The 15949-nt window shown below is 31.4% G+C and overlaps 1 protein-coding gene across 6 annotated transcripts in view; it reads right to left on the bottom strand.

Annotated features, from left to right (window-relative positions):
- tgo (Aryl hydrocarbon receptor nuclear translocator homolog tgo) overlaps positions 1-15949 on the bottom strand; it is a 97317-nt gene that overhangs the window by 34133 nt on the left and 47235 nt on the right. For 4 of the 6 annotated variants that reach the window (XM_090162445.1, XM_090162446.1, XM_090162444.1 and 1 more), the window contains 2 exons: positions 6621-6701; positions 5282-5374 (listed from right to left, as the gene is read on the bottom strand). In XM_090162445.1, coding sequence (XP_090018571.1) covers positions 5282-5374; positions 6621-6701 — 174 coding nt within the window. The remainder of the gene's footprint in view (positions 1-5281; positions 5375-6620; positions 6702-15949) is intronic. The other 2 variants (XM_090162447.1, XM_090162449.1) reach the window with 1 other exon arrangement.

A 15949-nucleotide genomic window follows, 5' to 3' on the forward strand; every position in this document is an offset into this window, starting at 1 on the left:
CGCGCTAGCTTCTAACCCTTTTTTGCCAAAATAAAGTTCGAACGTGGGCTTAGGGCTAAAAAATATCGCGAATTGGAAGGAGATCGAGCTCATCCTCAGATACGAAAACAGTATTCAAATCTGTTTCGGGCTTGGGCTCGGGCTCAATCGTATTCATGAGTTGAGCCCGTTGACTTATGGTTGTCAGTGATATCTCACAATATTTCGTGTTTACTTAAGTGACTACAGACCTCGAGATCAGGTTACTGAGTGAGAGTAATATATATATATATATATATATATATATTATCCCTGAATAACAATATATATTCTTGTCTCAACATGGTCATTCTCCGGGAGAATGACCATGTTGAGACAAGAATATATTGTTATTTAGGGATAATGATAATTTCTCCCTAAGTAACAATATATGCTTGTCTCAAAATGGTAATTCTTCCTAAGTATGAATATACATGTATATATTCTTGTATCGAAATGCTAATTCTTCCTAAGTATCAATATATTCTAGTCTCAAAATGGTAATTCTCCCTAAGTATCAATATATATATTTTGGTCTCAAAATGGTCATTGTCCCTAAGTAGAAATATATTTCGGTCTCAAAATGGTAATTCTTCCTAAGTATCAATATATTCTGGTCTCAAAATGGTAATTCTCCCAAAGTATCAATATATTCTGGTCTCAAAATGGTAATTCTTCCTAAGTATCAATATATTCTGGTCTCAAAATGGTAATTCTTCCTTAGTATCAATATATTCTGGTCTCAAAATGGTAATTATTCCTAAGTATCAATATATTCTAGTCTCAAAAAGGTAATTATTCCTAAGTATCAATATATTCTGGTCTCAAAATGGTAATTCTTCCTAAGTAGAAATATATTCTGGTCTCAAAATGGTAATTCTTCCTAAGTAGAAATATATTCTGGTCTCAAAATGGTAATTTTTCCTAAGTATCAATATATTCTGGTCTCAAAATGGTAATTCTTCCTAAGTAGAAATATATTCTGGTCTCAAAATGGTAATTTTTCCTAAGTATCAATATATTCTGGTCTCAAAATGGTAATTCTTCCTAAGTAGAAATATATTCTGGTCTCAAAATGGTAATTTTTCCTAAGTATCAATATATTCTGGTCTCAAAATGGTAATTATTCCTAAGTATCAATATATTCTAGTCTCAAAATGGTAATTATTCCTAAGTATCAATATATTCTGGTCTCAAAATGGTAATTCTTCCTAAGTAGAAATATATTCTAGTCTCAAAATGGTAATTATTCCTAAGTATCAATATATTCTGGTCTCAAAATGGTAATTCTTCCTAAGTATCAATATATTCTGGTCTCAAAATGGTAATTCTTCCTAAGTATCAATATATTCTGGTCTCAAAATGGTAATTCTTCCTAAGTAGAAATATATTCTAGTCTCAAAATGGTAATTCTTCCTAAGTATCAATATATTCTGGTCTCAAAATGGTAATTATTCCTAAGTATCAATATATTCTGGTCTCAAAATGGTAATTATTCCTAAGTATCAATATATTCTGGTCTCAAAATGGTAATTCTACCTAAGTATCAATATATTCTGGTCTCAAAATGGTAATTCTTCCTAAGTAGAAATATATTCTGGTCTCAAAATGGTAATTTTTCCTAAGTATCAATATATTCTGGTCTCAAAATGGTAATTCTTCCTAAGTATCAATATATTCTAGTCTCAAAATGGTAATTCTTCCTAAGTATCAATATATTCTGGTCTCAAAATGGTAATTATTCCTAAGTATCAATATATTCTAGTCTCAAAATGGTAATTCTTCCTTAGTATCAATATATTCTGGTCTCAAAATGGTAATTATTCCTAAGTATCAATATATTCTAGTCTCAAAATGGTAATTATTCCTAAGTATCAATATATTCTGGTCTCAAAATGGTAATTCTTCCTAAGTAGAAATATATTCTGGTCTCAAAATGGTAATTTTTCCTAAGTATCAATATATTCTGGTCTCAAAATGGTAATTCTTACTAAGTATCAATATATTCTGGTCTCAAAATGGTAATTCTTCCTAAGTAGAAATATATTCTGGTCTCAAAATGGTAATTTTTCCTAAGTATCAATATATTCTAGTCTCAAAATGGTAATTCTTCCTAAGTATCAATATATTCTGGTCTCAAAATGGTAATTATTCCTAAGTATCAAAATATTCTAGTCTCAAAATGGTAATTCTTCCTAAGTATCAATATATTCTGGTCTCAAAATGGTAATTTTTCCTAAGTATCAATATATTCTAGTCTCAAAATGGTAATTCTTCCTAAGTATCAATATATTCTGGTATCAAAATGGTAATTATTCCTAAGTATCAATATATTCTAGTCTCAAAATGGTAATTCTTCCTAAGTATCAATATATTCTGGTCTCAAAATGGTAATTATTCCTAAGTATCAATATATTCTAGTCTCAAAATGGTAATTCTTCCTTAGTATCAATATATTCTGGTCTCAAAATGGTAATTATTCCTAAGTATCAATATATTCTAGTCTCAAAATGGTAATTATTCCTAAGTATCAATATATTCTAGTCTCAAAATGGTAATTATTCCTAAGTATCAATATAATCTGGTCTCAAAATGGTAATTCTTCCTAAGTAGAAATATATTCTAGTCTCAAAATGGTAATTCTTCCTAAGTATCAATATATTCTGGTCTCAAAATGGTAATTATTCCTAAGTATCAATATATTCTGGTCTCAAAATGGTAATTATTCCTAAGGATCAATATATTCTGGTCTCAAAATGGTAATTCTACCTAAGTATCAATATATTCTAGTCTCAAAATTGTAATTCTTCCTAAGTATCAATATATTCTGGTGTCAAAATGGTAATTCTTCCTAAGTATCAATATATTCTAGTCTCAAAATGGCAATTCTCCCTAAGTAGAAATAAATCTATTTTACGCGTTGGGTCTAAAAAAAGTGAAGAGGGACTGAAATGGATTTCAATGTAGTCCTTGAACATTCGGATTGAGAGTTGAGATTGAGAAACGACATGATCCTAATTGCTTTATTTGATGAGGCCTATGCTCTACTACCAAATGATGTTTTATAAATAATTTGATGGTTAATTAAATGGGCGTTTTTTCCGCAGTCTCAGCTAATTAAGGGGTGTTTCAAAACCACTGGTAATTGTGGTCATAAAAACACTTTATTTAACGTCATTCAGTTTTTTTAATAAAAAGTTTCAGTTTTTGTTAGTACACAATATTTTCAGTTGCGAATTATAAGAATGATTGATTATTTACGCTAATTTTGTTACCTTTCATTTGTGTATGATAATATTTTGGAAATTTTCTTTAATCTATTACTAAATGGTTTTATATTAATCTTAAGTTTTACTTTGTCTTTAGTCTATTGTTAAAGATTTCAAAAATATTACGAACAGTTTCTTTGGTCTTATGGAAACATTTCCCTAGTCTTTGGTCTAATGCTCAATTTTCCTTAGTTTTTGGTCTAATCTTCAAACTAACTTAATCTTTGGTCCAATGAAAAAAATTTCTTAGTATTTGGTCTTATGCTAAAACGTTTTTAGTCTTTCTTCTAATACTAAAACTTTCTTAGTCTTTGGACTGTTAAAACTTTCTTAGTCTTTGGACTGTTAAAACTTTCTTAGCCATTGCTCTAATACTAAAATTTTCTTAGTCTTTGGTCTAATACGAAAACTTTCTTAGTCTTTGGACTGTTAAAACTTTCTTAGTCATTGGTCTAATACTAAAATTTTATTAGTCTTTGGTCTAATACGAAAACTTTCTTAGTCTTTGGACTGTTAAAACTTTCTTAGTCTTTGGTCTAATGCTCAAATTTCCTTAGTCTTTGGTCTAATGCTCAAATTTCCTTAGTCTTTGGTCTAATGCACAAATTTCCTTAGTCTTTGGTCTAATGCACAAATTAACTTAGTCTTTGGTCTAATGCACAAATTAACTTAGTCTTTGGTCTAATGCACAAATTTCCTTAGTCTTTGGTCTAATGCACAAATTTCCTTAGTCTTTGGTCTAATACTAAAATTTTCTTAGTCTTTAGTCTAATACTAAAACTTTCTTAGTCTTTGGACTGTTAAAACTTTCTTAGTCATTGGTCTAATACTAAAATTTTCTTAGTCTTTGGTCTAATACGAAAACTTTCTTAGTCTTTGGTCTAATGCACAAATTTCCTTAGTCTTTGGTCTAATGCACAAATTAACTTAGTCTTTGGTCTAATGCACAAATTTCCTTAGTCTTTGGTCTAATGCACAAATTTCCTTAGTCTTTGGTCTAATACTAAAATTTTCTTAGTCTTTAGTCTAATACTAAAACTTTCTTAGTCTTTGGACTGTTAAAACTTTCTTAGTCATTGGTCTAATACTAAAATTTTCTTAGTCTTTGGTCTAATACGAAAACTTTCTTAGTCTTTGGTCTAATGCACAAATTTCCTTAGTCTTTGGTCTAATGCACAAATTAACTTAGTCTTTGGTCTAATGCACAAATTTCCTTAGTCTTTGGTCTAATGCACAAATTTCCTTAGTCTTTGGTCTAATACTAAAATTTTCTTAGTCTTTAGTCTAATACTAAAACTTTCTTAGTCTTTGGACTGTTAAAACTTTCTTAGTCATTGGTCTAATACTAAAATTTTCTTAGTCTTTGGTCTAATACGAAAACTTTCTTAGTCTTTGGTCTAATGCACAAATTTCCTTAGTCTTTGGTCTAATGCACAAATTAACTTAGTCTTTGGTCTAATGCACAAATTTCCTTAGTCTTTGGTCTAATGCACAAATTTCCTTAGTCTTTGGTCTAATACTAAAATTTTCTTAGTCTTTGGTCTAATACGAAAACTTTCTTAGTCTTTGGACTGTTAAAACTTTCTTAGTCTTTGGTCTAATGCACAAATTTCCTTAGTCTTTGGTCTAATGCTCAAATATCGTTAGCAAATGTCTCGGATATAAAGGGAAAAAACCTTAAATTAGATTAGGCTCTTTAATATATAGTTCCTTTAATTTCTTACGTTAGTTTTCTTTAGCTAAAGGGGATTCTGAACAGTTTGGTCCAACATAATCTTTTAAAAATATCTTTTATTTGAGAGAAGGCAAAGCTACACGAGGAAATGGACCCAGACTTTTCAAAGAGTTCAATACATAAAAAATTAAATTAATGAATTAAACTAATTAAAGATGAATTGATACATTAAGAATGACATCATTGAAAAACCAAAACGGAAAAATGAAAAATAGAATAATAATGAAAAGAGAGAAATAATGTTCGGAGGTTTCGTTACCTTGGTCCCCCCCTGTCCTGGCTCGGTCCCCCCCTGTCGGAAATGTCTGGATCCACCCCTGGCATTGCGTCACCGTACGCGTCGAGATGTTGTCTACAAAAATGCACAAAATGGAACAAAAAATAAATAACGCTTTTTTTTCAAAAGAGAAAAACGGAACAAAATGAAAAAATACATGAATGAAAAATAATAATTGGAAAAATTCAATCTGCCTTTCCAAGTAATTTCACGCCGAATTAAACTTAGTTGCCATTACTTGCTTTTCTTTTTTGGGGGAAAAGGTGCGGTTGAAAACGCGCAGTGGAAAGGTAATTTCACATTTTGTTTTGTCTGTAAACTTAAATCGTGTGAAAGGTGTTTCAAAATGAAATACAGGTTTAAAAAGGATAAACTCTATTAATTTGAATCGCTTAAACTGTACCTAAACTATTTTTCAAATGAACTGATATTTTATTAAGTTAACATGACTTCAATAATTTAGTTCATAATTTGGATGCATACATATAATGTAACAAAACCTGAGTCAAGATTAGTTAAATTATCTTTTAATTTATTAGGTATGAATAAGTAAGAATGGCACACTAAATTAAGTTTAAAATTGATTCTAATTTCGGTTTTATAATATCCTAAAAAAAAGAAAATTAATTATAAACTAATTAAGCTTCATTTTATATATTTCGAAATATATTTGAAATGGTATCTTAAATTTATTTAAAAATGAGGTTCTTATTTCAATTGAATAATATTTTTAAATTAAATGAAAAAATAACTATAAACTAACAATGTAAGTAAGATTCCTTTTATATAAATAAATATATCGGGAATTTGGTTCAAAATCAGATCATTTTGATATTTTAAATGAAATGAGAAAACTAATTATAAACTAAATAAAATCAAATATATCGGGAACGTCATTCTAAGTTTAGTTGAAATTTAGTTTATGAAATACTAATTATAAACTAACTAGACTCTTATTTATATATAATGAATGTATATATATTTAGGGAATATTATTCTAAGTTTAATTTAAATTTAGTTTACGAATTACTAATTCTTATACTTAATATATTATGAAATTTTTCGTGAATTCGATCCTAAATTTAGTGTACGAAACATATTAAAAATTTCAAAACTATTTTCTTATTTCATTTTGATAACATTTCTAATTGTAAAACTAATTCAAAACTAATTAGAATCATAGACTAGCGTTTAAATTCCGCCTAAACCATTTTGAAAAGAGTTGGGTTAAGATTACCATACCATAATTATGAAATGAAAAGAAAGTATAAAATAGGCGGAGAAGAAGTACTTGGTCGGGTGTGGGGAAGGGCTGAATTACCTGGCGAACCTTTCCTTGTCTTGCACGGAATCGTCGTCCATCCTAGTGTACTTGGGCCCTTGACTATCTTCCTCATCCGAGCTACACCCCAAAGAGACAAACAGAATCAGGGTTACATTCTTTCCAGGAGGAGACACTTAATTAGCCGTGAAACGAATGACATTCGTTCCGATAGAGTTCGTTTTAAGATCATACCAAGCATGCAAATGTATCAATTTCTTATCACTAATTAAGAGAACGCTTCTTTAAATTGTAAATTTTGGCAGCAGTGATTAAGTTAATATTAACTTAAACAGTTAATAACTAGATTAGCGGAAAGTCATATCAAATGTGTAGAAACTTTACCGAATGGCTAAGCAATAATTGCTTCCACTCTGGGAAATTTTAAATTCCCTTTTTCTATATTAGGTAACAAAAACATTCCCTTTTTCTATATTAGGTAACAAAAAACATTCCCTTTTTCCATATTATGTAACAAAAACATTCCCCTTTTCTATATTAGGTAACAAAAAACATTCCCTTTTTCTATATTAAGTAACAAAAAACATTCCCTTTTTCTATATTAGGTAACAAAAACATTTCCTTTTTCCATATTAGGTAACAAAAACATTCCCTTTTTCTATATTAGGTAACAAAAAACATTCCCTTTTTCCATATTAGGTAACAAAAACATTCCCCTTTTCTATATTAGGTAACAAAAACATTTCCTTTTTCCATATTAGGTAACAAAAACATTCCGTTTTTCTATATTAGGTAACAAAAAACATTCCCTTTTTCCATATTAGGTAACAAAAACATTCCCCTTTTCTATATTAGGTAACAAAAACATTTCATTTTTCCATATTAGGTAACAAAAACATTCCCCTTTTCTATATTAGGTAACAAAAAACATTTCCTTTTTCCATATTAGGTAACAAAAAACATTCCCTTTTTCCATATTAGATAACAAAAACATTCCCCTTTTCTATATTAGGTAACAAAAACATTCCCTTTTTCTATATTAGGTAACAAAAAACATTCCCTTTTTCTATATTAGGTAACAAAAAACATTCCCTTTTTCTATATTAGCTGGTAATGCTAGAAATTCCCTCAAGATTTCCCTTTTGATTTCTAACATAATATGAGTTAAATATAATATTTTCACCTAATATTTAAGTCAAGGAATATTTCAAATACATTTATTTTATTATTATAGACCAGAATTTGGTAAAATAGGAACAATTGTTTATTTTTTTCTAATTGCTTTTTAGTAATATCACATGTGGTACATATTAGCAATATCTCTAAATTTGCATTTGATTCAATTGAACCATCATGAGTAATCAAGGTCTCATTTACTCAGGATTGTTCAACATAAGAGCTTGCTTACAATTACATAACATTTAAAAAAAATTCCTTTGGTAATTCTTAATCTGTAACCAGTTAGTACAGTTATGTCACCCCCCCCAACTCGGCTGTAATTAACTTCCCCAACTTCCGGTAATCTAGTGACGTATGACTCGTCTTTTAAAATATACATTACTCGGAAATGCCTTGTTAAAGTAATTTTTTCGTTCATCATTGATTTAAATCACAATATATTTAAATAAAATATAAAGTAAGTGAAGTTGAGCAAACAAAACCATTAATGAAGTAATTAAATACGAAATGAAATTAGCGATTACCTTGCGTAAAATGTAAAGTTGTTAATTTTCCGGAAAAATTCGGAAAATTTTCCGACTTTCAACACTGGTAAAATGTATTGTATTGTATTATATGTATGTATTGATTAATTATCTCTAATTTTCAATTTTATATTAAATTTAGTTAAGATTACATTTCGTTTTAGTTTAAATAACCGATAAAAGCAAAGAGCCTATTGAAGAAACATTCATTGTTTAAAAACCAATAAATTACAAATAAAAGAAATTAAATCAATAACTTTTATTAAACTTAGCGAACCCTGTATAGTATCTTTCTCCCCATAGCTATATATCTGGAAAGGGCTAACGCCTGGAAGATATCTCATTATCAATTAATTAATTGAACCTAGTCCGCGCTGTATATGTCGCGAGCGATACTAACAAACTAACAATTAAGAGAAGTTCGGACTTCAAGCAGCGGCTAAAAACTGGATTCCAACTGCGCATTGTTTCAAGCGGTTCGCCGTCCTTGTAGCGAACCCCGCGAGTCATCGAAAAACCCCCTTCCAGGGAGCAGCCGAACCCTAAAACCTCAATAACGAACTTCGGGTACAAATTTTAATTCGACTCAGGGAGATTCGATATATCTTGATTAGAGACTAAAGAGGGGGCAGAGAAAGTTACCCCCCCTTCGCCACCGTCCTCGTTAAGAGGGCGCCACGGGTCCCCATTAATTACGAAATACGCGGGCGAAAGGGTGCCGAATAATTGGGAAACCCTTCCACACCCCTGAGGAGGTTTAAAGCCCTCGATTCGAGTGCTGCAAATTAATTTCGAAGGGATTTTCCTGTCCCAGATTATGAAAATCGAAGATTTATCACACTTGCAAAAGTGACAGAAATTGAGCGCTGCTGGTGAATTTTGGCCCTTATTCCAATCTGCACCGTATTTATCTAAATTTCATACGCCTTGCTATACAATGGTTATTCTTGTAAATAGTGAATTTGAGAAGGGGCATTAGAAGTCGCTAGATGACTTGGGCCTAAGGTGGTGCCTTGGGTGTTATACTAGCTGATTATTATTATTATTATTATTATTATCGGCACTGCGCAATCACCGTGAACAGGAATCCATACTTCTACTTAGAATGTTTATCGCTGCAGATTTTCGGCTCGATGTGGTTGACGGTTTTTTTGACGTCACTATACTCACTAACTAACTTAACAAACAACAACGTGAGAGGGGAGCCCGTGCAAAGGGAAATTTTTATCTCGTAGGCAGGGTCAAAGCCGTCAGAGTGATCTTACCATACGGCAGGATAAGCATTCCAAGTAAAGGTATAGATTCCTGTCGTGAATTATATATTGGTGCAAAGACTTTATTCAAAACTTTTTCAGGGTTGCCACACGTCAGGGAAAATAGGGACAAGACTGGGAATTTTAAAATGGGCCTAAAAAGTCAGGGAATTCAGTTTTATCTTGACACTTTTTTAAGGCAATTTAACCGAATTTAACTCTAGATCGCAAATTATGTTATTATATTTTAGTTCCTTGAAAAGGTTTTTAACGTTGAAATAACTTTTATATTGAAATATAAGTTGATTAAATTTAGTAACTTCTGATAAATGTAAAAACTAAGAAAAACTGTCTAATTTTGGTCTTATTTAAGTCAGGGAATTTTTAAAAAAAATGGTTAGGGAAAACAGGGAATTTGAATGTGAAAATATTGTAGCAAGTCTGGTTTTAAATTTATGAATTTGTATTTAGGGATAATAACGATGTTAAAAAATTCCGATTACAATTTTACAGAATTTCTCTAGAAATATTTGTTAGTTTTATCTAGGAGCAACAAGGTTTTATAATATTTTAAGCTATAAGATTTTCCTAACAAAACCATTTAGTTAAAGTATGTATAGGCAAATTTCTACTTAAAATGGGTATACTTCTATCGCAAATCCAACCTAAATAATAACCAAAAGTAATAAATAAATATTTCAGTAATGCACCTAGGCAAAAACATGTTTTCTGTCGGGAAAAAATGCGTGTACGTGAGTTATTGAAGTTCGCCAAAAAATATCTTCAAGTGGCCTTTGCGTTAGATACAGGGTAGCAATGTCTTTAAATTGGATGTCGTACCGGCTCGAAGATAAGGATCTCACGTTATTCATTGAAGCAACGCTCTTGTTGTCGGGGTTGTTTTAAACTAATAACATTGGCGTTTGTCGCGTCTCCGAAATAATTGGAAGTCCTGGGAACGCAAATCATTCTAGTGTGTGTCACCGAACCTCGTTGCGAACGCGAAAGGAAGATTTCCCACGAACAAAAAACATTGATACGTCAAATTTATCGCCTTCATAATACCAAGAATGTATTCATGCGAACAGAGAACTTGTGGCCTCTGTGTGCGTGATTTGTGGAAGATAGTCCCCACCCCGAGGGGCGTGGCTTGTCTTAAGGGAATCACATTAACAGGTTGCTACCAACATATAACGGGGTGGAATTTTTAACTGTCGCTACACCTTTAAAACTGGACGTTGCTATCTAGGAGCAACAAACACAAGGAGAACGCAGCTAGCCTTTAAACACGCTAACGCAGTGTTGTGTACAAATTTCATTAGACGAACCTTTACGCCGAACGTTTTACGGAAAGGGGGAAGACAATTTCCGAATTTTCCCCTTCCGACGGCAGCAGGTGCTAAAACGACTCTAGTCAATGAAAACTGTACGCGAGAAAATGCATGACTTTTGATGGGTTGCGTTCTTCTTGTGTGGGGTGCTGTGTTTGTTGCTCCTAGCTGCTACCAACATATAGATGGTAAAGTAAATATGGAGATGACACCGGATTGGTTGATATTTGAGCATGCGCGGAGACCGTTGTTTGCCTGTTGTCGAGAAACAACTATGGTAGACGTAAATTACGAAACCTCGTGGAGCACCTGGTGCCATCTAAGCTGGAATATGAAGGTTCACAAGCCCGGTAAGCCGTTGGATTTAATTATACCGTCTATTCTCTGCTAACCCCCATACATTCTTGGCTATATTAATCTTTTGCTTTCTACGATACCGAATGATTCAGGTAGTTCAAACACGGATAGTGCATTCAAAGTAGCCGAGCATACAACTTTATTTTTATATATTTTCCGATTTTAGCCCATAGATGGCATTCGGAATGTGGGCGGAGTCGCACTCCCCTTACCAGCGATTCTAAATTTCCATTATATTCTGTAATAGTCCTACAAAATCCTATAATTTTAATTTTTAATGTGATTCCTACAAATTTAGAAAATAAAAAAACTTATATAGCGTTAATAGTTTGAAAAATGGAAATTTTAAATGTTCAAAAACAACGAAAATTCATTTCTTATTAGTTTTAGTGCGAAACCACGCTTAAGAAAGGGTTAAAAGTGGTTTTGCGAGGTGACCACAGGAAACACTCCAATATATTATAAGAAAAATAGGAAATTTATAGTTTTTTATAAGAAATTATAGGAGTAATTTTAATAAAGATAAAACAAATGCTTTCCAAGGAACTTCGGTTGAATAGAAATATTAAATTTAATATGAAAACATGACAGATCTCGTGACTAGATAAATGTATTAAAGTGATATTACATTTGCATTTTAAATAAGCAGTCAGCCGTAAAAGCGAATGTAATATTAGTGTTTTAGTAAAAGGCTGACCGTTTTTGGGAACTTTCTATCAATCTTTAAAACTATATTGAAAGCAAAGCGCAAAGCACGAAAAATAGGAAAATATCAGAAAATTGTCAAATTATAGGAAACAATCGAAATATAGGAAATATTATAAAATATAGGAACTTATGGAGTTGTAAGTCGGAAAATTTTCCGTATTTTTCTGAAAAAAATAAAAAAAAAGTTTTAATTCCATGATTAGTCTAATATTGTTTGCAAATTTAAATATAGCGGCATTTTCGAATCTAAAAGTAAAACTAAACCTCTAGACTAGTTTAAACTGATTAACACTATTAATGTTTTGTAGTATGTTTACTGATATTAGACATTTGATATCGCTAAAAACATTAAGAAGTTAAAAACCCTTAAAAAGTAATTTGTTTTATTTTTCCGATTTGCGGAAAGTTTTATTTTTAATTTCTCCGGAAAATTGACAACTCTAACTATGGCCACCCTGTGTTTTGTCATAAATTAGTAAGTATTTATTTTCTCCAGCGCCATCTAGTATGAATAAAAGCGTTAAAATCGAACCTTTAATGGCTTTACTCTAAATGTTTGTTTCCTTGTAACCATCGAAAGATAGGAGTATATTTATTTCTAAAAGACAAACACACGCCCGATATTGAAAAACATTTCCTCGTACTTAACCTTGGACCAATTACAAAACTTAAATAAGCATATCCATCTACCGTTTATTGGCCCAGAGCAAGAAGCAATACAATTTCTCACGCGAAGTTTAACAAACGTTTTATTGTTTGGGTCGGGTGAGGTAACGAGAAGTATATCCCAAATAAGCGGGAACATTTCACGGCTGGCCAAACAACAAATGAAGTTCACGCGGTTATTATATTATAGCTAGAATGTATTTGACTTCTGCCAAAACATAGTTTGACGTCTAGGCCGCTTTGCCCCCGCGGCTACCAAAACTTCGCGTAGCTTTTAACCCCAAGGGCCCGTTACAAGATTGGTCATTAATCCTGACCATCAACTCGAGCCGGCTTTCCCACACTTTGGTTCCTCACTACCCCCCTCGCCTCCCCTCGTCTTCAAGATGTTACGCGAGGATTAGGGCAGCCGAAGTTGTTTCTAAAAAGATGGGCCGCCTGCATTACGTTTTGAAATTTATAATTCCTTTAACAGCGTTGCCATAACATTTTCAGATTCAAATTTTCTCTGACCTCTTTAAAGGGAATATGACCTCAAAGTATTCTTTGTGGAAGAGCTCTAACAATTTGAACAATAATGCACTAACCAGCGCCAGAAATATCTAAAGCCTAAATTACACTTTTATTACTATACTAACATGATTGTTCAGTGGTTTCCGCTAAAAAACGTGTTATTGCAATTTTGAAATTACAATTCATTTATCCCAGAACTATTGTTCAAGATAAATTTAAATTCCCTGACTTTTTACTAATTCTTAAAGTTCCTCGAATTTTTGCAAATTCTTAAAAATTCCTAATTGTTTACAAATTCTGAAAATTTCCTAATTGTTTACAAATTCTGAAAATTTCCTAATTTTTCACCAATTTTTTAAAATTCCCCGACTTTTTACAAATTCTTAGAATTCCTTGATATTTTAGACCTATTTTCGAATTCCTTAACTTTTCAATGATTTCCCTAACGTGTGGCAACCCTGTTACAAATATCAATTGACATTCTTTCAGAAAACTGAGTTATATAATATTTTATTATTTGAAAATAAAATTCCCTGACGTTATCTCCTTGAGCCTAAAGGTTAGAAATCTTGAGAGTAACGATATAAAAAAAATAATATACCCAAAACAGCGACTTATAGCGCTCTGCCATTACTTTCTTTACAGTTATAGTTTCGGCCGTGTGGACATATTCATTTTCATATTAAATAAAATTAACTGGCATTATCTCCTATGAGATAACTTTCTCAATGTAGTGTTGAGGAACGTAAAAAGAGGTTAAGTATAATATTGCCATTAATTTTTCATCAACAAATTGCGCATTTTAAAGAAATGAAAAACTATTTCTACTTTATAAGAAATATAAAAGTAAAATTTAATTTATGTATTAATTTTCAATCAATATATTACTTAAATTAAAGAATTTAAAAACTATTACTTTATCAAAAAATAAGGTAATATTTAATTTTATAATAAATATTCCATCAATAAATTACAAAACTTAAAGAAATAAAAAGTTTCATTTACTTTATAAAAATAATTAATTTCCTAAACTTTTTATTAAAAAAGTTTCAAAGAGAATATTTTTATTTTACAAAAAGTAAATAATTACAAATTTTTTCATTCCTAATTGTTATATATTTCACTGAGGAACTCCTTAGTGAGAGTGAAAATCGTTTGATCACCAGCCGTCAACACGTCAGATATCAGACTATATCTTTTAAATTCGTATTTTCGAGCGCGAAGTAAAAAGGGGTGACTGAGACGAATAACGTAATCTGCGTCGGTTCAGTCCTATTTCAAGGCTATTTGGCGCAATCCGTCGCTCGATTAAGCGATGCATTCCTAATTAGAAGAAAAAATACGAGTTCGAACTCACGTAAGCCGCGTATAATACGCATGTTTATGCGTATTAAAATGACGATAATTTTGTTATGCCGAGATAAATTATAGGATTTAATTAAAAGAGCTTTTTTTATGTAAATGAAAATCATTTCGTGTTTTTTCGAGTGGAAATTATATGGTTTGAACTTATTTTTATATTTCCTCTTCTTTTTACACACAATCTTCAGGGATTTGTGTGTATTAGTTTCACGTATGGTATCCGCCGCCGCCGCCGCCGACGGTGTTCGCACGATATATCGCGGTACGTGGGGAATTGGTTCATTTTAGTAATCGTTGGCGATTTTCGACTTCAAATTATGAACTACTTTGTTGTAAATCATATTTTTAGTTAGTACTGATTATTTCTGAACTACATTTTCGGTTGCGTTAACAAATTTTAATTTAAGTGGCCAATTCGCGCGACCCCACAGCTTACGCACTATTTTCATCTTTTAATATGGTACCAATTGATACAGGCGCCATCTAACTAAAAATAAGAAATAAAAAATTCATTCTCGTGTCGCTACCAGGTAACTCGAAAAATGCGGTTTGTCTAAAAATTAATTTAAATTAACGTGTTCGCGTTTCGCTACTTTATTTCCAAAACCAGGTAACTCGACGGTTTGTCTAAAAATTAATTTAAAATAACTTGTTCGCGTTTCGCTACTTTATTTCCAAAACCAGGTAACTCGAAGGTTTGTCTAAAAATTAATTGAAATTAACTTGTTCGCGTTTCGCTACTTTATTTCCAAAACCAGGTAACTCGAAGGTTTGTCTAAAAATTAATTTAAATTAACGTGTTCGCGTTTCACTACTTTATTTCCAAAACCAGGTAACTCGAAGGTTTGTCTAAAAATTAATTTAAATTAACTTGTTCGCGTTTCGCTACTTTATTTCCAAAACCAGGGAACTCGAAGGTTTGTCTAAAAATTAATTGAAATTAACGTGTTAGTGTTCGCTACTTTATTTCCAAAACCAGGTAACTCGAAGGTTTGTCTAAAAATTAATTTAAATTAACGTGTTAGCGTTCGCTACTTTATTTCCAAAACCAGGTAACTCGAAGGTTTGTCTAAAAATTAATTGAAATTAACGTGTTAGCGTTCGCTACTTTATTTCCAAAACCATGTAACTCGAAGGTTTGTCTAAAAATTAATTGAAATTAACGTGTTAGCGTTCGCTACTTTATTTCCAAAACCATGTAACTCGAAGGTTTGTCTAAAAATTAATTGAAATTAACTTGTTCGCGTTTCGATACTTTATTTCCAAATCCCGGTAACTCGAAAAATTATTTTTAGATAAAATTCCTCTTGGGTTTGGTAATGTACAAGATGATTGGAAATTTGTTCAAATATTAATTTAATATTTTAAATATTGTTAATACATTCGGGGGGCTTGTGTGTAATTAAATGTCCGTGACATCTTGTTTTAAACTAACTTCGAGGGAAGTGAAAACGGTGGTAGACAGAACAAATTAT

Source organism: Leiobunum rupestre, chromosome 11 (genome assembly GCF_980474605.1).
Source record: "Leiobunum rupestre chromosome 11, qqLeiRupe1.1.hap1, whole genome shotgun sequence".
Lineage (NCBI taxonomy): Eukaryota > Metazoa > Arthropoda > Arachnida > Opiliones > Sclerosomatidae > Leiobunum > Leiobunum rupestre.